Source organism: Cyprinus carpio, chromosome A17, assembly GCF_018340385.1.
Source record: "Cyprinus carpio isolate SPL01 chromosome A17, ASM1834038v1, whole genome shotgun sequence".
Lineage (NCBI taxonomy): Eukaryota > Metazoa > Chordata > Actinopteri > Cypriniformes > Cyprinidae > Cyprinus > Cyprinus carpio.
Window position 1 is genome coordinate 10,174,759 of NC_056588.1, and position 24,697 is coordinate 10,199,455.

The window sequence follows — 24,697 nt, forward strand, 5'->3', positions numbered from 1 at the left end:
TGTTTCCAATTCTATTTAATTATTTATTCAAAACAAAAAAATAAACAATTTTTCTATTCATTCATGTCGTAAGACACCAAGTGCTCAGGAATTCAGGATAGGTGAGAGAGAAACTCAGAGACTGTGTGAAAAGAGACAAAGAAGTTGTGAGAAGGGATGGGGTGGGGGGTGTCCATTTGTCATCAGACGAGGAGGGAGGTGCCAGATTCTGGGAGGTTTGGATACTCTATTGATGCCCCCAAAAAGCATTCACCATCCAGCCCCCCTTTCCCCCATTTTTTTCTTTATCCCTCGATTCTATCCTTTATTTCTCCCCTCTGCTTTCTTATCCTTCCACAAGCCTCTTTTACTCTCAGTCCTGAAGGAACACTCAGCTCGGTAAGTAAAAATGTACTGAGAGAAACTTTATAGCTGTTTTTTAGAATGCAGGTGGTTAGGGGCATTAAAGGAGGGCAAACACATTATATATGTGCTAGTTTTATTTATGAAGATGACAATGGTAGGATGTGATTTAGTGCAATATCAGGCTGTTGTGAAATTATATTGATGTACTGTAGACATACTCATGCAGATCTATTCAAATTTAAAGAGAACAAAATGATAATTATCTAAATAACAAATTATAACGATTCATTTCATCATTTTAATTTTAAATGTAGTCTGCATCATGTCAGTGTTATTTTAGTAATGTAGTATTATTAATGTTAGTTTTATTTTTTTAATTTTGAGTTTGTTTTGCATCATGTTTTTTTTTTTTTATTTTGATATTTTATTTTTTTTTTTTGTTTTAATGTGTTTGTATATATATATATATATATATATATATATATATATCTATATATATATATATATATATATATATATATTTATTTTATTTTAGTTATTTAATTTATTTTGCTAAATTTAATAAATTTTTATTTCAGTTATTTTAGGACAGTTAAACTAAATGAAAATGAGAAATGTTATCTGGGCTACTATCTGATTTTTTTTTTTTTTTTTTTTTTTTTTTTTTTTTTTTTTTTAACATTTTAGTTCTTTTACTGTAGTTAAGATTACTTTATTTCAATTCAAGTAACACATTTTCATGGTTTTAGTTTTGGTTATAATAACCCTGCATCATAGTGTTTTTTTTCCCTCCCTGTTCTGCAGGTGCTGTGATTTTGTCTCCATTCTGAGGGTGCTGTGAGTACCCTGAACCAGGGATTTCTTCCATTCTTTAGCCTGCATTCACACAGCCATGCGAGGGCGGAGTCTACCCTTCATCTTTTCCCTCCTCTTCCTTGTCCTGTCATTCTCTGAGGCAAAAAAGAAGTCCAAGCAGCCATCAGATACAGTGACTGGAACAGACAGCACGGTGGTAAATCCCTTGCTGGGGTCAGGTCAACTGAGCACTAAGGATGGGCACCGCTGCACCTGGGAGACGCTAGTGAGAGGAGCTAACGTCCTGCTCCAGGTGAGCTGCACCAACCCAAGTGAGGATGGGCTCGGACCTCACTACACGTGCCAGTTTGCTGGAAAACCTCAGGAATGCTCCGTCTACAGCACCCAGTCCTCCCAGTACTGGAAACAGGTGGTGAGCAAACTGAAGAAGCGAAAGAATGCTTGCGAGGGCGAGAAAGTCCTGAAAACACGACTGTGTAAGAAAGCACCCAGCGCATCTCACATGAAACTCACGGAGAGAAGCAGAGAAGAGACGACCACGCACATGAGCAAGGGAATGCCAGAAGAGAGCAAACGAAAAACGGAGGCACCCACAAAGAACGTAAAAGAAGTATAGAAAGAGAAGGAGGAGGAGGTGAAGAAGGAAGAGGATGAGGGGTTCGGAGAAGTAGTGAATGATGGATTCTCAGACATGGAGCCCGCTGTGAGCTACTGCAGAGACAGACTGCATTCTGTCTGCAACTTCTTTGTCAAGTTTTTTGATGGTTAAAAAAAAAGAGAAATATCTGCTATCATTGCTTTTTCGGACCCAGTGGAGGATAAGAATGTTGTTGCATGTAAAAAAAGACGGAATGAACATGTTGTCGGGTGTCTTAGCGGAAGTTCACCATCTAGTCTGCACCCTAAAAACATCATGGATAAAAAATCCTGTCGTGAAAAGGAAGACAAATAGACATACAGAAAGTAATTGTTATATAATATTTAACAGTCACACTAATAACATTAATTACAATCTTAAACACAATGAATTACTTGTGTATATTGTAACTAAACCTGATTAAACTTTTTGTAGATATGAATAATTGTATAACATGATCTTACTCATAAAGAAAACTGTTGTGTATGATTATTGCAAATAATATTCAGTTCAATAAAAATGAATTTAATGAATTAAAAATGCATATATTTTTAAAAGGAAAATTGTTAGATGACAGAAAAATAATTTCATCATTCATTACTTATAGATTTAAATGCTTAACACATTTAAAATCCTTCAGATCTCACAAAAGATGAATAAATGAACCTCGCACTTTCATTAACTATTTATATTGTGTATTCATGTTTATATACACGTGTTTTTTAGATGTTTGTCAGTGAGTATGTTGTATTCAGACAGAAGTGGCTTTCTCCATTGTGCACTCAGCATCAGTAGTCAGCTTGGCATATCAGTGGTCTAAAATGACTGTCACAAAAAAAAAAATCGAATCGATGTTTAAATCGATGAAATGTGCCATTTAAGTGGCTTTCACCTTCCCCCGATGAGCCAATTGGAGAAGAAGAGGAAAATATTGAGGGGAGAAAATGGCTCTTTTGTTTAGACTTTTCTGTAGTTTTACAACTGCCTACAGCGACACATTTAGTAAGCAAGCTGTGCAGCTAAATAGTAGGACAAAGAGGCTAGATTCAGAGTCATCTGTTGAAAGCTTAACTCGCTGCCTATAGACATTCTGAGTCAGCCAAGCAAGCAGAGATAGATTATAATATTATGCTCATAGTCACAAATGGATTTTGTCAATAGACTCAGTGGCAGGGTTAATTCAGCAGATTCATTTTTTCACCTCAATGTTGCAAGAACGATATTACATAGATGTCTAAAGCCCTCTGGAGTGCAGATCTTTTGTATATAAAGAATGGACTCCTACTTTGCCTTTTTAAATTCAATTCACCTGTAAAAGTGACTTTTGCATGTGCCAAACTGGTATCGGGCATTAACAAGGTCTGTAATACATGATCTGATCACCCAGAACACAATTTGAAAATTTCCATCTTTGCTCTTGGGACCAATCACTTTTTGAGACAGCTGCCAAATATCATGTGACTTTTCATGCTGTCATGACCACACTAACTGGATGATGCTTAATATATAGTCACAATGCATCGATTAAAAGTCTTGAAATGTTAATTTTTTTAATTATAATTTGTTTGTTTTGTTCAAGAATCAATTTGAAATAAAATAAAAATCAGATGAACTGCGATTCAATGAAGTAGCTATCATTCAATAGTATAAAACACACACACACACACACACACACACACACACACACACACACACACACACACACACACACACACACACACAAATAAAATTATTGAAAAATCCAAAGTGTGACATTGTTTTAACAATGCACCTTAAAAAAACTGAATTGAGTCATTAATCAATAATTTGAAAATAATTTGATAAAATCTTATTTTTAACTGGATCGAATGGTTCTGAATTTGACTCAAAACCTATGAATCATGAATTGTGCTCTGATAGCTGCAATGAAGTGAATTTCAAGGCCAAGGCCAACATAATAGGCATGTTTACAGAAAGACTTCTCAGCTATTCTCTTTTCTCACTGCACAAATTGCTGTCTCACCAAGAGAAAAAATAACTAATATTTCTTTTAAAGAACTAATCACCCTTTTATCTTATCCATGGAAAAGTGCTAAATATTTGGCGGGGTGCTGCAGATGATGTAGTTGTGTGTTTGTGTCTTTGCTTCTGCAGAGGGTTTGGACAAATGTATTGGAGATGGACGACTATTGGTAAACAACTATTGGCTGATCTCATGTGTGAATGGTAAATAACTTAAAATTCCACAATATTAATCAGCTTTGAGTCTTCAGCTGTGAACAAACATTAAGTATGTGAGAGGGATGCTTGAGTCAAGAGCTTTAACATCTATAATCAGTGGTTTAATGCAGGGAATATGCCGGTATACGGCGTATACCCACTTCTTTATTAGTCAGAATTTTGTATACCCACTTCTAAACCCCCTTTAATGCACATCTTTCAGTAGTGTCTTGCATTAGCCAAATCATGACAGTTCAGCACATGAGTAGCTATTCCAACCGCATGTGAATATGCCAGAGGGTGCGCCGCTCTCACACAGAAAGTCCAAAACAGACTCATAGAATTAATCTTTTTTTTTTTTTTTTTAGAAGGAATAACTTATGATGTGCAGGAAATCCCTAATATGGAAAAAGGCATCCAGCTATCACTGTAGCCAAAACAATCTCTGCTGAAGCCAAACTGAATAAAAAGAAATGTTTGACTGATTAAACATGAATACAACAAACACACGATTGCGAAAATATTTTGTTTATGTGTGTTAGATAAAAAAAATCACTGATTCGAATTTATGTAGGCTATGTAGAAATTCATATCTGAAAATTATGTTTTTGTTGTATTTTAAGTGAGTTGGAAGGAGAGACACATTCAGTTGTTGTTTTTTTCGTTCAACAAGGACAATTAAAAAGGATTGAAAATTGTTAATTTACTTACTGAGAGCAAATGTCCCTGAAAGCAAGTGTCAACAGAATTAAACACAATAAAACAATAAGCCTGGTGGTTTTATGCCCATCATCTCAGAAACCAGACCCTTTACTTCAAAATGAGAAAATACATAAAATTTATACTGATTTATTGTTTGAATTTCCTAATATTTCTAAGAAAATTACATAAATTATGCTCTCAGCACTTTATCCAGTTCACTAAAATTTATATTTAATAGATCTGAAATGCTTAAAATTACAATGTTTTCGAATTCTTACCAGATATTAAAGTGGTTGTAGGCTATGTGTCTTTTACAGACACTGAACTATTGTCTATTACACACTGTGTTTGGAGACAGAATCTCAATGAGTTGCACATCTTCAGCCCACTCTATCAAACAAATACACACTCAAACACTCACACTGGCTTTCTTACACAGACACATCACTTACTAAACAGACTGGCTCTTAGTCTGTGCACATAAATCAAGTGTTTAAAACAGGCATTCAGATGCCCCATTTAAGGCCCCCTTTCCCATTCCGATCTACAGGGAAACAACGCCAGCCTCCACAAAACCCAAAATCCCCTCAAACAAAGGGGCTTTAGACACTTCCCACATTAGAACAGTTTTGTACAAAGTGGAGAAGTGACCCATTCAGATACCCTTGCAATGTTATTCTCCATCCTGGCCTTATGCCACATTCACCCACCGATCCAATGAAAAACTGACACAAGACACACAGAATTAGTTTTGGAAACACATGGCTCATGGGTAATTTGGCCAAAAAGAAAATAATAAGACACCAGTGACTGTTTGTGAAGTGTTAATTTGTTCATGGTATCAGAATTTCTGCTGCCTCATGGAGTTCAGCTTTAAAAAAGCAGAGAAAAAAAAAACTTTACAAAGATCAAAACACACAAGTTTCTTTTACACGCTCAGCATCTTGTGTCAGTGGCATCTTGGCACACGTCACCAAACTGCTTCATTAGTGGAAGCAGTAATATATTGAAAACCTGTACACACTAACAAACGCAACTCAGACATTTGTATAGAAGGACTGGTCATTAAGTGTGAATGCGTGTGAACTCTGATCAGAACAACAGCGCCCTCTGCTGGATTAGAGATATTAATGCAGATCTCAAAAGCCTGAGACCTGTAGTGCTGTTACTGGGACAGTCGACCTATTGGCTAGCTGTTACAAGTTAACAAAATTTTAAAGTTGATATGTCATCACTTAATTTATTGAAAAACAAAGCATTTTTATCTATATTGTAATTATTTAATTTATTAATTAAATAATCAATTAAATTACATTAAATACATAAATTATTATACTAAACATGAAGAAAAATAAGAAAAACATACAAATATTATAAAATAATAAGTATTTAACAATTCATTGTTTTTATTCTGTTTATGATATTGTATATACATATAATTGAGGATAATTTTCTATGGGTTTGGGTCAGCTTATGTTCTGGGCCATTCAACTGTTCTGTAAAAACCTTTGACTTCTGACCTCCAAACCAAAAATGAGACATTTACATCGGTACAACATAATCACTGCTGAACTATTGTTCAGTGGTCTACGTCATGATTTGCATTTGTCTCTTTCTAAAAGTTTTTGTAGTTGCAACATGTTAAAATAACCCTCTATGCCAGTTTTTTTCTCTTCTTTTTAGATACAGGTCCTTCTCAAAAAAAATAGCATATTGTGATAAAAGTTCATTATTTTCCATAATGTAATGATAAAAATTAAACTTTCAATATATTTTAGATTCATTGCACACCAACTGAAATATTTCAGGTCTCTTATTGTTTTAATACTGATGATTTTGGCATACAGCTCATGAAAACCCAAAATTCCTATCTCAAAAAATTAGCATATTTCATCCGACCAATAAAAGAAAAGTGTTTTTAATACAAAAAAAGTCAACCTTCAAATAATTATGTTCAGTTATGCACTCAATACTTGGTCGGGAATCCTTTTGCAGAAATGACTCATGCTTCAATGCGGCGTTGGCATGAAGGCAATCAGCCTGTGGCACTGCTGAGGTGTTATGGAGGCCCAGGATGCTTCGATAGCGGCCTTTAGCTCATCCAGAGTGTTGGGTCTTGCGTCTCTCTCAACTTTCTCTTCACAATATCCCACAGATTCTCTATGGGGGTTCAGGTCAGGAGAGTTGGCAGGCCAATTGAGCACAGTAATACCATGGTCAGTAAACCATTTACCAGTGGTTTTGGCACTGTGAGCAGGTGCCAGGTCGTGCTGAAAAACGAAATCTTCATCTCCATCTCCATAAAGCTTTTCAGCATATGGAAGCATGAAGTGCTCCAAAATCTCCTGATAGCTAGCTGCATTGACCCTGCCCTTGATAAAAACACAGTGGACCCAACACCAGCAGCGGACATGGCACCCCAGACCATCACTGACTGTGGGTACTTGACACTGGACTTCAGGCATTTTGGCATTTCCTTCTCCCCAGTCTTCCTCCAGACTCTGGCACCTTGATTTCCGAATGACATGCAAAATTTGCTTTCATCCGAAAAAAGTACTTTGGACCACTGAGCAACAGTCCAGTGCTGCTTCTCTGTGGCCCAGGTCAGGCGCTTCTGCCGCTGTTTCTGGTTCAAAAGCACACGCCTGTGCACGGTGGCTCTGGATGGTTTCTACTCCAGACTTAGTCCACTGCTTCCGCAGGTCCCCCAAGGTCTGGAATAGGTCCTTCTCCACAATCTTCCTCAGGGTCCAGTCACCTCTTCTCGTTGTGCAGCGTTTTTTGCCACACTTTTTCCTTCCCACAGACTTCCCACTGAGGTGCCTTGATACAGCACTCTGGGAACAGCCTATTCGTTCAGAAATTTCTTTCTGTGTCTTACCCTCTCGCTTGAGGGTGTCAATGATGGCCTTCTGGACAGCAGTCAGGTCAGCAGTCTTACCCATGATTGCGGGTTTTGAGTAATGAACCAGGCTGGGAGTTTTTAAAACCCTCAGGAATCTTTTGCAGGTGTTTAGAGTTAATAGTTGATTCAGATGATTAGGTTAATAGCTCGTTTAGAGAACCTTTTCATGATATGCTAATTTTTTTAGATCATCAGTATTAAAACAATAAAAGACCTGAAATATTTCAGTTGGTGTGCAATGAATCTAAAATATATGAAAGTTAAATTTTTATCATTACATTATGGAAAATAATGAACTTTTATCACAATATGCTAATTTTTTGAGAAGGACCTGTAGTTGGTTGGCATGGTGCATTGACCCAAACCTAGGTAGTGAGGAGAGTATCTGGCAACTGTCAGCCTGTCTGTCTATCTAAAAGTGTCTCTAAAATAAGATTGTATTTTGTTGGACATGACGTGGCAGCCCAGCAAATAATGTGGAAAGCAGTTGTCGATTAGATATAAGACTAAATTTAAAATGAATACTCTCTTTATAATGTCCACTAGATGTCTCACTCCACCATTGCATATTCCAGTTGCCACCGAATAAGACATTGTATTTTTTTAACACAGCCAAGCGCTCATTTTATTTCAGGTTGTGTGCCATAGTGGGGTTTGGCAGCATGACACAGGACCTATTATGCAATTGCTAGGTTATAGCATATCCTTATGCCACAGAAGCAGCAATGTTTATGGATGAGGTCAGTCTAAATCCTAGCGGATGTTACTCTACCACAAATGCCCCGAAAATGTCAATGTTTGAGTTAAACTGTGTAATTAAATGCATTTTGTAATCAGTTAGTGTTAAAGGTACATGGCATGAGGATATCAGCAGACCACCACACTAATACTTCTACATTCATGCATTAAGCTAGTAAATTAATTTAGTACATTTTAAGCAGATTTTATCCCAATGTTACATATTACTAAAGGAAAATGGTGGTATATATATATCACAATATATACAGTATATATACAGTATATATATATATATATATATATATATTATATATATATATATATATATATATATATATATGGGCAAAGACACATCAAAATATTATATCATATTTCATTATATCAAAATAAACTAGAAAATACAGCAGCCACACCAAGTATCAAAATAAACTACTGTATTTTTGTATTTTAAAAAATACTAAAAAATACTTTTACAAGGGAGCATGAAATTTCTATGCAAACCTTTCATCAATTGGCCTGTTTGATCTATCTGATCCATTCAGTCTATACACTGACTTGATTAAGTAAACAATGTTTGATAGCAACATCTTTTCTCTGCCTGAGTCATGAAATAAATCTGACATATGCAACCAGTTAACAGATCAAATATTTACATATCCCTGTGATCTCCCAGATGAAGGTTAGTTTTAAAGTAACCAACATTTTAATGTTTAACAGTTTGCGAATGACTCATAATTGTATCCTAATTTAGATACTTGGTGTTTGGTAAGGAAGGGTCTACTTTGCATCAGCAACACTGACTCAATGACAAACAAGTCTTTCATAAGATGACAACTGATGGCACCTGTATTCATAGCAATTAGTTTTTAACTAATTAATCATTTGATTGTTAATCATAAATATAATAATAAAATCATGATCCTACTAAACTGCTACTTTAATTAAGGTACAATATTCAGCAATCAAATATTTTTTTATCAATCATTGGACACCTATTTGGAAGTTGAAAACAAATATTTAAGCATTACAACAATTATTAAATGATCAGTATTTTTAAATGTGGACAGAAATGTAATCAGAAAGTATAGCAACAGAACTTGTCAAGGAGTTTTAACCCAACTCCAACCTCTGAATCTATTGAGAGCCATAAAAGTATAGAGGACACATACACATATACACTTATAATAAGTGCAATTGCACCAATCACATCACATTCTATTACTCATTCATCCAAGCTTCTTTTTACACTCCAACGTTCCAATAATTCCAGCTCACTAAAAGCTGCACGGATATATTTGCTTACCCCAACAGGCCTACAGTATCTATGTAAACAATTTAGAAAAAGTTCAGCCGATTCACACTTTATTTTATCGCCACGTTATGTATAATCATATTACCCAGCCCTAACATGCAGTAGTGCTTTAAAGGGGTCATATGATGCTGCTAAAAAGAACATTATTTTGTGTATTTAGTGTAATGAAATGTGTTTATGTGGTTTAAGGTAAAAAAAAAAAACACATTATTTTCCACATACTGTACATTATTGTTTCTCCTCTATGCCCCACATTTCTGAAACGCTTGATTTTTACAAAGCTCATTGTTCTGAAAAGCGAGGTGTGCTGTGACTGGACAGCTATCCAGTGCGTTGTGATTGGCCGAATACCTCAAGCATGTGACAGAAATGTTATGCCCCTTTCCATAATGTGATGCAGTCTTCTGGCACGATGAGACAAAACCAATTAAAAACCATAAAAAAACTAAGCATTTGTTGCATCCTGTGGGACATAATTACTGATTATAATGACTTTACTGTCTTTTTACGCGTTGCGTTGCGTTGCATCGCACCACACCGGTGTAAACATAAAACCTTGTCTGCATTTGTGATTGGAGAAATGACAAACAACCAGCCTACTCTACATTGCTCAAAATTTGCATTTGAATCATCAGTGGCAAATTCTTTAAATATAAAAAACCTACTTACAGTCTGTGAGTCAGAACAGCTGGCAGATCAGGAAACAGTCCTCCATAAAATGAGTTGCACGCATCTAAAAATTTGGGTTAAACTGTTCTGGAACAGTGTTTTAAATACAACTTAACCACTGATTTCTAGCCGTGTCCAGTTTTGGAAGGCCAAACAAAGGTTGTGTCTAAATCAGCACCCTGATAAAGAGGTTGACTGGCACAAAGTATTTTATGTATTTTGAAAATACAAAAATACTAATCTCAAATGTATTTAAATACAAATTGCATTTGATTTTTACCAAAGGCTTTAGAATACAAAATAGTATTTTGTATTTCAAATACGTATTTTAAATACATGTATCTAAAATACTGCCCATCCCTATATATATATATATTTATATATGTATATATATGTGTGTGTGTGTGTGTGTATATATATATATATAGGTTATAAATGTATATCACTACAGATAAATATATAGCTTTAAAAGTAAACAGTAATGTATTCCGTTAGATTACTCAGGTTTAGTAACTTAATCTAAATACTTTAGAATACTTTGAAATACTTAAGTTATGAAACACATAAAGGAACATATTAACTGGATGTCTTGTTTTTATGCTTTCCAGCTCTAAATAAAAGTGATAAGATTTGCGTTTTCTTTGCATTTCATTTTTAACAACAACAATTTTCCACAGAAATTCTATGAACAACAAAAAAATGTTATGTCATTTAAATCTTCCAATCAATAGAAATTCGATTTGAATACAATGAATGCATTCCAAGCTTCAAAACGAATCCAGAAACACCAAACCACTGGCATAGCCAGAATTTTATTTTTGAGCAGGCCTGAGCAAAAGTGAGCGGGCAGGCTAACTAAGGGACGGAGTCCAGTGACTTGGCGCAAATCCGCTGCCCATGACCGGGAACTCAAGGGTGGGGGCGGGAGGGGGGCTGGTTATGTCGCAATATTGTAAATATTTGTTTTAAACCAGGAAGGCGAGACAATGGATATCAACACAAGCAATGTGCAAACTTTGCACAAGAATTATGCGGTGAACCTCTTAATCTCAGTATTCACTAGAAAGTGAAAGTAAAAACTGACGGCGCTTTCGGGATCTGACACTGCGTTAAAAGCGCACAGAGATGACGAAAGACAAATCTAGTTTTACTTTTGTTTGTTTGTTTCAACGGAGAATCAGTTGCCGTAGCCTACTGGTTAAAATGCCCAGACTGTTTACTTAAGTATTAAATTAAGGAATGACATTGAAATTAATCACTTTGGTCATCTAAAATACTTTTCGGATGTAACTGTAATCTGATTAGTCCTACCCCTTATTTAAAATGTAATTATAACGAAATACAGTTACTCATATTTTGTATGTTTAATACGTAACGCCGTTAAATGTATTTCGTTACTCCCCAGCCCTGTATATATATTCCAAAGCTTTTGAACCTCAGCTGAGAAACTTGTGTTTGCCAGCAAAACTGCGAAAGTTTTGCGACCGAACGCGAAGTTTCTCACGGGATCGCAAATCTTTAGCGAGAGAACGCAAAAGCGTTGGAATATAATTTCCCCTCCTATCTCAAATTTGTAGCGGCCCTGTACCATGATCCTTGGGAATCAAACCCATGGTCTTGGTGTTGCTACATTTCGAGAGAGAAAGAGAGGTAGGTTAAATTTGCACAAGTTTGGACCCTTTGCTAGTTCGTGCCCCAGTGGGCTGATAACTTCTAATCACCAAAACATAGGCCTACAATCGAAACAGCTTCACCATTTGCACATCAATAAGGAAGGTGCTAAGGTATTGATCACTGAGGTGGACATCTGGTCATGCACATCAATCAATCAGAATGTCGTCACTTAATCGTTAATCAAATAATAATCACCAGGTGATAAAATCACGCAGCTATGAGAGAAATAGGGAAGAGACTGACTGACATAGAGAATTTTCTTACGAAAAATGTATTAGAATAGCTTGCTTGAATGACTTTGAAATGGACTGGATGGTCGGAAGTTAGAGTGCTTGTAAAATGAGTTAATTCTATCATGCGCAACAGTCATGTGTTGGATGGTGCCAAAGAAGAGCCATTTGGACCTTTGTACCATGGTAAACACAACCAGGCACTGTTGAGTCTTAATGGTAGTATGTATTGCTGTGTTATATACATTTGTATAAATTGTTAGGGTCAGCGATAAGTTTAAATTCATGGTTTATTACAACTTTCAGAAAATAAAGATGAACTTAATCCATGACCTGCATTCACAGGGCAAAGAACCACGCTTACAGATTAAAGATTACCCTGCTTCATCACCTCCAGCTTAATGAAGATAGCCCAACATTTACAAGTCTTGAAGTAAAAGAGAATATAAACTACAACCATTACTACACTCGAGGATGTCAGTGTAACAAAAACACAGATCTCTTCCAGTGATGATTGGTCGACACAAAAATGAGCGGCTCGGTTATTGGCTGGGGTGTGGTATATGCAAATAAGCGGCAAGAGGCTTTATTAAAGGACTCGCAGTAGTCTCGTGGAGCGGGTGTGTCGACACGTAGGCTACTCTTCTGAGGGTGAACTGCTAAAAAAAAAAAAAAAAAAAAAATTTTTATATTAAAATACAGCGCTCTGGAATTGCTTGCAAATCCTGTATCTCCTATAATGTGCTTTGTTCAAGAGATCAATTTAAACTGAAACATTTTCTCCATGAGTTCCACAAGGTAAGAACGTTATTTAAACCAAAAAGTTTTAAAAATGCAAAGGGTTTTCTGATGCCTCTATTACAGTTAGCGACACGTCGACTAGTTATATTAAAGATTTTTAAAAATGAAATTTACATCTCTATGATTTATTTGATCTTTTTTTTATGTAGATCCAGATTTAAGTGATAATGACAAATGTTTTGTCACATATCTTTCTAAAAACTTGTATTTGTAACTTTTGTGGTTAGTACTGAAATGTTTGAAACCCTAGCACATATATTTACATCAAATCAAAATTAAGAGTATAATTTTATTGCAGACTATCTTATGAACCATTTCAAAGGCATTGTACTCACACATCTGGGTTGTCTTTTGTCTGTATGTGTTTAGAGTTCTTCATCTCCTCAGTCCCCCAATGCCGGGTCCAGTTATGCCTGTGGATGTGGCTGTGCAGCTGTACATCACCCATTCTCCCCCACTGCGCAGCTTCCTGAGCTCTTATGAAGACTACAGGAAGCGCAACCTGGTCAACACCTGCTACAAACCCCTGCGGCCCTGCTTGAGCTCCAGAACCCACCTGGAGTCCCCTCGTCTGGGCTGGCAGACCCCAAAATCCAAAGCCAAAAAGAAGGTTGTGTTTGCTGACTCAAAGGGTATGTCATTAACAGCGGTGCATGTCTTCTCAACTTTTGATAACAGAGAAGCTTCTGCGTCCGAACTACAGTTTGACCTGGAAGACCTAAAGGACGTCACAGCCACTCTTCATATAAACTCTGCCCAGAGCAGAATTCTAGACTTTCCACAGCCAGCGGCAGACTACCTAGATTTCCGTAGCCGGTTGCTGAAAAACTTTGTTTGTTTGGAGAACTGTACCCTTCAGGAGCGGGCCCTAACTGGCACCATCAAAGTGCATAACCTGGCCTACGAGAAGTTGGTTCATGTGCGGATCACCTTCGACACCTGGAAGAGCTTCCAGGATGTGGAATGCACATTTATGAATAATGTGTATGGTAGTCAGGATACAGACACATTTTCATTTGACATTGAACTGCCTGGGTATGTGCCCCCTCAGAATAAGATCGAATTTTGCATTAGCTACAGTACTGGAAAGAAGACCTACTGGGACAACAACGATGGCAGAAACTATGGACTGGTTTCAACATCTTGGCAACTAAACAATACATGGAATTCCACAAACCAGGGAAAGAAACCGAATGAATCCAGAAAGTTAGGCAGGAAAACACAAGACAAGGAAGTTTATAAATGTAAAAGTCGGCTCCAATCCAATAGCATTTTCCCAAACTGGCAGAGTTGGGGGCACATTGCAACCAATGGGCCCTACTGGTGACTTGAGTTCACTGTCCAAACTATCCAAATGTGCTGAAAGATTTTAGCAACAGTAAATCTCTCAGTATGACAACAGAAGAAGATTAATGTCCTCTTTAAAGCTCTTAATATGATATACCTGCTGATTGCTTTACAAGTAGACCTAGATAAGCTGTCTATTAGTGGACTAAAGAGGGAAGAGAGGTTGCATGGTTGAAATGGTCACATAGAGTGAATCTTTCTTCTTTTAGATGGAACATGTTGCTGCAGTGCAATACAGCATATTTTATTCGTTTGTTAAGTAAAACATGTGTCATGACCTCTTTCCTAAAGAGCTAGACACATCTGTAAACAAGACCACTAGGGGGTCTGGAGTAAACACTATATAACATATTTGCCGGTTCATTGTATAAAATGTGTCTTATGTGTGCTAAGAGAAATCTTTTGTTAAACCGCTGCCATTGTGTGCCACATTTGCAGACTGTGCACGATAAAACATTATACCAAGTGAAAATCAAGTCTAAATATTTGAGGATATTTGTATCTAAAGCATAGGTCTCACTAGCCAATTTTTTAGCCGATTTCCGGTTGAAGATTCTATTATGGAAGAGATGAACAGTTGGTATGCAACCAGTGAGATTGTCCTTCATATTGAAGGGGTAACCTTTACTGGTTACAAACTTTCAGAAGGAAAAAAGTAAAAAAATATATATATATATATATATTTATCATATTTAATATGTACTTTAAATCAGCATTGAAATAAATTAGGTTTTGATCATTTTGTTTATCAAGCTTTTTTATCTGCAAGATGCACATACATTTAGCTGTCTCTTTTTTATTCATGTTTGTGTTAGATGTGCTAGAAATTTAATGCAACTGAATGCAATAAGCTAAACAAATGTCATGATAATGGTTTCTGTGCCTTAGGATCTCAGCAAATGTCATTGTAAAGTAAGTAGTGTCTTTTGTTGGGTAATTTTATGATTTAAGTGCAATTCAGTGAATATGAGTGGAATTGGTTGTGATGTCATGTTTGAATCAGATGTGAAGATAAGAATGGCTGTATTTTATTAAAGAAAGAATGGATGGATGTATTTGGTGTGATTTTTCTAAAATAAAATTTCACATTTTCAGATTCTGTTTCTCAATAACTTCAGTTAGACTAAGTAAGAATGTGTCTGATCTATCCACTTCATAAAAAACTTGCCAAAGTGACAACATTATTGTATTGGTGGCAATTAAGCTGTTATCATAAAAAGTTTTGGGACAAAGCACAAGTGACAGTTTGAGTTCATTTGCTCTTGTAGAGTTATAAGCAAACTGACTGCTAAGTTAACTAAAGTATTCAAGTTAAACATTTAAGCACCTGAAAAATTAGAATAATAAAGCAGATTTCTGAGGAGAGACTGGTCAAGTTGATGCAGTCTGACACCTGGGCTTTATGAATATATCCATGTAAATCAATATAAATTATAATCTGCTTTTATCTGCATAAAAAGCTGTCTTAAAATCGTAAAGCAGTTTCACTGTTAGCTCAGGGTCTTCTCCACTCAGTGAGGACTGTAGAGAGCTACATTTTCGACTTTCTCACTTTTCTGAAATGTTTAAAAGCTTTCACATCTATGAAACAACTCTTTTAACACATTAGTGGAAATGAGATTTAGACACAAGACCTCTGATAACCCTGGATATGAACACCCTCTGCCTGATCATGTACTGAACACACAGTTCAAAAATACCTTCCCTCATGCCAAGCCTATTCTGGCTGGACGAACATCAGAAGAACATCATGTTGATAGTAGAGGTTCTTTCAGGTTATTCCAATATCAGTTGCAGTACACACTGTGTACATAATCTTAAACAGCCAGTTATAAATATAAAAAATTATATATATATATAAAAATTATATATATATATATATATATATATATATATATAGTAGCACTGTATGAGATAAGAAAGTTAGAAGTAACTTGATATGCCTCTGCAGGGCAACTGAATTGGGCTAAAGAAAAGCTCCACAACTTTTTACAACTTTCAAAAAGAGGAAGAAAAAAATAGAGCGATTGATAATAGCAGAATAACAAGCAATGTCAAATTTACAGTCACTCCCACAGTTGCTGTATTAGAAATAGCAGCAACTTTAACAAATTTGATGCAAAGATAATATAATATCAAGTATAGTGTTGTAAGGTTTTTTGTTGTTGTTGTTGTTGTTTTAATTAAAACTGCAGGATTTACATAATCACAGTCTGTGAAAAGGGTCCATTTTAATTTTGTTAATTATTTTGGAAAAATCATTATTTTGGAATGTGTCCATTAACTATTCAGCTGATTTTAAAGGAAATTCTGGAAGCAAGCCTCTTTATATCTTGAAAGATCATAACAAAGTGCATCATGAAAGATGGTAAAAAGTCACACAGGCATTTAAATGTGTGGGATAAGGCTTATGCACATCTCTTTGCACAAACACATCCACTCAAATTGTATAGCAAGTGGCTGGCAAGCATTTTGCGCCACTTCCCTCGTTCTTGTGTGCCCAAAACCCAAAGATAGGCCCACAGTAATCATTTTTATGTGTTTGTCTCTGTCAGTTGGCCAACATGACCTTAGAAATAGGCTTTAGTGGCTCAGACTGATGATATTTCAATTATGTGAAATACTGTTGGGAAAATGACTCAGCTCTTTACATTTACATTTAGATATTTAGCAGACACTTTTATCCAAAGCGACTTACAAATGAGGACAATGGAAGCAATCAAAATCAACAAAAGAGCAATGATATGCAAGTTCTATAACAAGTCGCAGTTATAACTTAATTCAGTACACATAGCAACACACGTACAAGTTTTTTTTAAAATCATATAATAAATAAAAAGAAAACGAAGATAGAATAGAAAAAGAATAGAGAAAGCTAGTGTTAGAGGCCATTTTTGCTTGTGTTAATTGTATAATAAATAAACAGAAAACAAAGATAGAATGCAAAAAGATTAGAGAAGAAAGTATTAGTTTGTTTGTTTGTTTGTTTTAATAAGCAGTTAGTAAATAAAAAGAGTGCAAGTCTAAAATTGGCAAGTTTTTTTTTTTTTTTAAATTTAATTTTTTTTACTTTCCTATAACAGAAACTTTAACTTTCCTACAACTTTCTTATAACAGGTTTGCCGTTGCTTACATTGATCATGTTTTTTTGTAGCAGAAATGTTTGTCATAGCAAAAACGTTCTTGATTTATGGATCTGTATGAGTAAAAAAAAAAAAATGTAGTATGTGCACCAGTTTTGTAAAAACTCATTTAATGTTTCATATGTATAAACTTAATTGTGAGTTAAGCAGCATCTAGAATCTCACTGCTAGATACCTCACCCTGTCTCAGCGATCTTTTTTAGTCCCCAAACCTTCAGCCAGAGCCATTTGCCTCCATTTTTCATTTTTCTAAAACTGAAATTATGCAAACATTAGAGGACTGAGAGAGAGAGAGTTGGTCTGGGGCAGGAGCCATAAACAGGCCTCAAAGATGGCAGGAGAACAGTGCAGCATTCACAATCAGTCAAGAACAAGGGCTCTCTTACTGAGTGAGGAGGGAACTGGAGCGGAGTATGGAGTGGATTTGTCAATGCAGCTGTGATTTCCTGCTCTGCAAAGCATTCTGTAACCATAAAGGGCACAGAAAATGTGTTTTTTCCCCAGGTGTTGGCTTTACCAACTCAAAGATTTCATTTGGTTTGTTATTTCCTGTGGACGAATTGCAAACATGCGGTTGAGGATGCATGCACTCGGTTTTGCTTGATTTGTTTTTTGTCTGTGTAAACATATGTCCTTTTAAGTTGTCCTTCATTGTTTCATTGCTATCCTGCTATTCTGACATACAGTAGCAGTTTACGTAATGTGATATCTGATACAGTACTTTTGTAGAGCATCATTCTTCTGCTATTTTTAAATAGGTATATACTGCAGCTGTTGACACCACTGGACACCCGTGCCACCAGTCCATAGAAACCGATGACTATACTCTCCTTCAAAAACAGATTCTGAATCTGCATTTGGTCAAACTGTATGAAAAAGCGTTCATTTATTCTAGCTCTGTAGTGGACACCACCCTGTTTACAGTTTGCTTTTGCCAGTATTTGGTCAATGAGCCGTTGTTTGAGACTGGTATGAAGTCATCCAGCTGCATAAATGGCTTGAAGACTGTGAGTTTGGTCTCTGGTGCTGGTTCTGGAAAATATTATTTATTTTGTTCCATTTAGCTGAAATAAGTAGTTTTTGATGAAATTCCCAATCAAAGTTAGTACATGAATATAACTCAGAACTTCACTTTTGAGTAGAAAATATGGACCACACATAAAACAGTTATTGGCCATTGGTGTGGGTTATCGTTAGTTACCATTATTAATTATTCTTAATATGAACAGGCCTTATGACATCACAAGAATTGCTCTAAACCTGTTTTTGTCAGGTAAAGTTTTGAAAGTCTGTTAAATTTAGATTTGAAATATATTTCTAAAGAGGACTTTTGGAAACTTTCTGGAATGGATTAAATCTGTATTAATGAGAACTGACTATATAAAAACATGAACCATTGATGGACATAATGTAAAAGGTATAACATGAGTCTAAAGAGTTTTTCTTTATGAACTGAAGCTGTTTTGATGTTTTGTTTTGAGGACTAAAGTGAATTCAACTGAAATGGAAGCAAATCTTATCCTCAAGCATCTCAGAGCTGTGCAATCTCAGAGTCACAACCACACACACACACACACACAGCTCCACTCCCACAAGTCCTTCAGTGTCCTGCAATCTTTCACTGCATTACATACAGCCATATACATGAACCCAGTGAACTTAACATACCGATGATATATTTAACCGACTTGAACAGTCACGTTTGACCCAGTGTTGTATATGTCAAGCCAAGTCATGCTAAGTTCAAACCTTAACTCTTTTCCTGCAATTGATGAGTTATCTCGACATTTAGAAGACAACGCTTCCCTGCCATTGACGAGTTTTTGCGGCTTTTCGTGTTTTCACTGTTATAAACTCGGGGGGCTATTACACATCTTCTGAACAAGTTCAAAACCTCTGGAACAAATAACACATGTTAACAGGATGGAAAAACTACCAATCTCTTATGTAAACAGATGCATATGATAAATAATGCTATCATCAGCAATAGACAGCATATAAATGAAAACTGCATAATGTTATGGTGTAAAATGATGATCCAGGAAGTGGTATATGGCTGTGCAAGCTTTGAAGGTGTTGATGGAAGATATTTACTGGATTTATGCTTGATACTCGTACTGAATATTATTCAGATGTAGTTTTTGAAAAAAAAATTGATTTTCTCAAAATTAAAAAAAAAATTATGGAACCTACCTATATTCAAGTGTTGATAAAAAAAGAATGCTTTAAGATAGAATAAAACTTTAAAAGTAGAGGCTTTGATCTTTATTTTGGTGTATTGCATATTCAAATATTCATACAGCAAAATATACTGTAGGCCATCACATTTTAGTGAAAATCATCAAAATCGCTGGCGGTGGCTGGCAACTTCTTTCAAAAATGCTGACGGGGAAACAGTTAACCGTAAAATACCCTAAAAATAGATATTAATTATGTTCTTCTATAAATCATTTTAAATTTATACAATTATCATGATTTTTATTTATTTTTTTTCTTTAAGGAGAAGCCCCCACAAGCTGTTCTTTCTGGCTGTCCTATTCATCTGAGGGCATTTTCAGTTAATTTTGTCTCAGCAAACTTAATGAAATCTGCCCTCACAAACTTCCACTCTTGCAGAAGCTAAACAGAGACTGCAAACTATCATGATGCAATCAGCCCTAGACTTGCACATGCTATTTAAACTTACTAAAGCTCTATAAATAATATGATTAAACTCAAACACCAGTTCTTTTATTTCTGCTCACTACTAAATATCATATACCTACATCATTTATGTATAATTTTAATATGTTTAAATGGCCTGTATTATATTTATTTCAATTATTAAAATTAAGAAATGATTCTACTATGAAGCTGCGAGTTTGCATTGTACGTATGTATAAATCTCACTATTCCCACTTTTTAATTTTCTTTTGTAAAGCTGGTTGTGAAGTAAATAAACAAGCTGCCCAATCAGGATTATCTTCTCAGTGTCACTCGCATAACCAGGACATGTCTCTGTCCACCCTTTCTTCACAACTAAACACCGTGACCACTAGAAGTTCACTGGCTGCCATGGTCATGTGACCAAATATTGCATTACTGGGTGGCTTGCACATGGAGACAGAAATAGCCATGTTGTGACAGATTTGTGTTGGCTGTGTGTCGCTCCCTGGGAAATGCCTAAATAAGATATTTGATGAGAATTTTGATATTGTTACATGTATTGGATCAAACAACCAACTGATCACTGTTTTATTGTATATTCAAAGCTGCACTTTTATATTGTATTTTTTGTTTATGTTGCTTTTGGCAGATACATAAGTCATACTGAACGTACATGCATAGCAGTATGAATAACATAATACAAAAATTATTGATTTCAATTACTAATGACACTTTAAAAATGCACTATTCAGTTAGTCATGATTCCTTTGCAAGTGTCCAATAATGGCGAGTTGTTGAGGTAGAGTAGTATTTGGCTGGTTGTGTGATTTGTTAGTTATAATTTGCATGTTGAGTAATTTTAGCGTTGTGGCTGTGTTGAGGGGGTTGTTTGGTTTTTTCCTTGTGGTGGTCTTTATGTTGCATTATGTAAAAGAATAGCAGTTTGTTGTATGTGTCTCATGAGAGATCAAATAACAGACACCAGTCATTAATGTTCACACATGTGAGTATACAAATATTTGCTGATCCATATGATAGCAATGAAACAGACACACGTGAACAGGGTGTCAGTGAAAAGAGAATGACTGTTCCACAATGACTATGGATTAACCTATGAAACTGGACAGAATCCACATGGATACTGATAGAGCAGATGCTGTTCTTTTGACCGGTATTCATAGTAGTACAGGACTTTGAGTCATCATGAGTTTCAGTGATAAAGTACAGCTAGAGGTGCAGGGAGAACCTGTGTTGTGCATGAGTGCAAGGACAGAACTAGTAAACAAAGCCAGCAAGTAAACAAATTTGAAAATTTTCAATTAAAATGTGACTTTACTTTTCATAAATGGACCTTTATAGCAATTGATGCCTGGAAAAAAAACTTGTCATTCCAACTATATTTTTTGACTTGTCAAGTGGCTGACAAAACTAGATATCATATTTGCTAACATTCAAGCACTTAAATCTATCTATATCAAGTTTCCATTTGTAGAGGCTTGTTTTCAGTTGTCAGGCCACTGAAGTGCATTTCTGCATGATGGCTTTAGCATCTAAGCCATAATTCATAATGGTGTGAAACAGTTATTGAAACCATATTTCCTTAGTTATTAAAAAGCTGTTATTCATTTAGAAGTGTTGTTTGAGCCGATAGCTTTATATCATTTTTTATCTTATTTATTTTTTAGCTGTTATTTGTAAATATAATTTTTAGGTGTTATTTATTAGGATAAATTAATTTATACAGGTTTGGAACAACATGAGTAAATTATGACATTTTCATTTTTGGGTGAACCATCCCTTTAAAGACTCACAGACTCTTGTTTGAAAAGGTGAATATTACATATTGATTACTGTAGTTGTTGTCAATTACGCATTGACATGTATAGCTTGTACAGTTACTCATGTCCTACAGAAGCAGGTACACACAAAACATTTCCACCCCTTCAAAACATACACTATGGAATACAGATTATTGATTAAGACCTGTTGGCCAGCATGAAATAGATTTCATAGAAAACCATACTTTGGCAGGACACTACACTCCTGCGGAAGTACATTCAGTGTAAAACACCCCCCACATCAGTTTTAGTGCAGAACTTCAAAGCTATACAGCAAATGAGCAGCAATGCCATCAAATGTCAGCAGAACATATTTTACAAGAACACTTTGGTCCACAACACACCGTAATGATATGTAGGCCAAAGAAGAACCTGTGATCTTATGTTCATGTTGAGTTTATTTGAGAAGAACACACAGGCTTTCCAGTCATGACCCTAGCAGACTAAAGTCACGTACACATAATGTTTGTTTACAGGTTTTTGCTCAATGATTGCAGACTCCTACTCTGCTCGTTTTTTTTTTGGTAAATGTAATATTAATCTGAGAATTAATGTTCCTCTGTTCAGTTGTGTTGGCTTTATAAGCAACTTTTCTAAATTTTAATGATGATTAAAGACCTGAATCACCCCATGACCCTGGGTTCACCACCGAAGATGTATCCAAGTAGCATCAGAAGATGTATGTCTAAACAAAGGCACATATATGTTGAAGCCAATAGCTTTATGGGTAGTGCTCTGACATTTTTTATCATTGAGATACTAATAGTTTTTATTATTATTTTGAATTAGTTTTTATTATTATATTGTTTTAATTTAAATTTTAGTTGTAGATTTTTTTCGTGAATTTTTGTGACTTGTATAATTTTTTTATTTCAGTTTTAGTTATTTCAGTTTAGTATCAAGTTAAACTAAATGAAATGCAAGGCAAATAGGTGAAATAAAGAAAGATCCAATATTTGATGTTATTTTACATAGCTTGTTTGAGCCCTGGTTCAATTTGTGGCTCGTGGTCCTTTGCAGATCCCATCGACCTCTCTCTCTCACTTTACTTCCTATAAAGTCTCTTTAATGTCCAGTCTCGATGAATTTTTAGAAATTAAATCTAAAAAAAGGAAACACACACATTGTTCATTTATCGTTTTATTCAATTGATTGTAGAAAAGACAGTAGGACAAGAATCAGGACATGACCCAGTCCCCTTGAGGTCCTATGTGCTCCAAGCATGTACCCAGTCCACTAAACCACACTTCTGACAACACCCACATGATTTCTAACATGTCTGTAATGTAATCTCAGTCCTTCACATTCTCAATTTCTGAGTCAAAACCTGACACAGACCCAGCATATAGCACTCATCTCTTATGTAAGATTGACAGAAAGTGTCATATGTGTCAAGGTTCTGTTGTGTGTTTGTGTTTGTGAGGGGATGAGTGAAGGATAAAACATTAAATATATTACAGAGCAAGCAAGAGAGAGAGTGTTTATGTGATAGAGGCAGTATAGAGGGAAAGGTCAATGGTGTGTTGTTAGACTAAGAAGAATCTGCTTCCACAACATTTGGCTTACCCTCAGTTAAATGACCTACATACACTCCATTAGCCAATAGACAACCCCTACAAATTTACCTACAAAGGTCTTATGTTAACACAGACTTTGCTCTCATAACAAACCAGCTCCAAACTCCTCGATCTTTACCCCCTCGCTTTACCCCCAAAAAAGTGATGGAACCTGTACTGCTGTGCTACTGAATAAAGGCTTTAACACACACTCTCAACAATCATTATCACAGGTCTTGTACCATGCAATTATTTATGAAAATAAAAAACACATTGTATAATTTGCCAATTTTAATCAATTAATTGCTTGACAGAATAAATTGGGTCATTATTTATAAAGCTACACAGATAGAGCAGGTCATTTAGTGTGGGGTCATGGATGCCCACTGAGGCATGAACAATTCATTATCCACCATTAACAGACTCAAGGGTTCTATGCTTGAATAGTCTCACACAGAGCAACAAATCACACAAACGCAGTGGAATCCACAGACCCCCAGATGGGCAGGGGAGAAGTGGCGTTACGGGGGCACAGTCCGGGGGTGGGAGTGTGGGGGGTTTTGGGGTGTCCCCCTCGGTTGAAATTGTGGTCTGGGGGCACCGAAAGGGCATCGGTGATTAAAGGACCACCCCCCCCCCCCCATCCACTGCACACGCATACAAACACCTCTTTCTGAAAATGTGCATGTTCACACAATAAGAGGCAGGGCAGTTGTTAAGTAAGGGAATGAAAAACCCTATCAACTACTCTATAAATTGACACACAACTAAGCTTTGATTATCATGTGAGCATGTGACTTTAGCTGTAAAAGTATTAGGTTGGTACACACTCAAACGTCAATGATCATCAAAAGTTACCACACTTTTCTATCTAAGCACCCACATGGTATAATTTTTCTCGAAATCCACTAAAAACTTGAAATATAATGTAGAAAATGGAATTCTTTCATCTCTTCCCTTCATAGTAGTTATTAGGCTACTTTTCAGTATTATTGAATTACCATAAGGCTTATGGTATAAAAAGAAGCATTTTCATAACTGTGAGATAATCATGGAGAATATTTTTTTGCTTTCTGTAACAAAGCAGGTAAGAGCAGCCTAATGGACTGTTTCAGTAGCCATTTTGAAGGATTTGTTGA

At 35.8% G+C, this 24,697-nt stretch overlaps 2 protein-coding genes across 2 annotated transcripts; both read left to right on the top strand.

The window, feature by feature from the left end:
* Window positions 1–222: 222 nt before the first annotated feature.
* On the top strand, window positions 223–3,416 carry LOC109109032 (fibroblast growth factor-binding protein 3-like). Its single transcript, XM_042773970.1, is given in 2 exon segments — window positions 223–378; window positions 1,150–3,416. A coding segment is annotated over 1 exon segment (693 nt). The 5' UTR covers window positions 223–378; window positions 1,150–1,237; the 3' UTR covers window positions 1,931–3,416.
* Window positions 3,417–12,271: 8,855 nt separating this feature from the next.
* Window positions 12,272–15,471, top strand: LOC109074111 (protein phosphatase 1 regulatory subunit 3C-B-like). The gene is made up of 3 exons (XM_019090160.2): window positions 12,272–12,413; window positions 12,573–13,025; window positions 13,398–15,471. The coding sequence occupies exons 2-3, from the start codon at window positions 13,012–13,014 to the stop codon at window positions 14,353–14,355; spliced, it is 972 nt and encodes a 323-aa protein (XP_018945705.2). The 5' UTR covers window positions 12,272–12,413; window positions 12,573–13,011; the 3' UTR covers window positions 14,356–15,471.
* The last annotated feature ends 9,226 nt before the right edge of the window (window positions 15,472–24,697 follow it).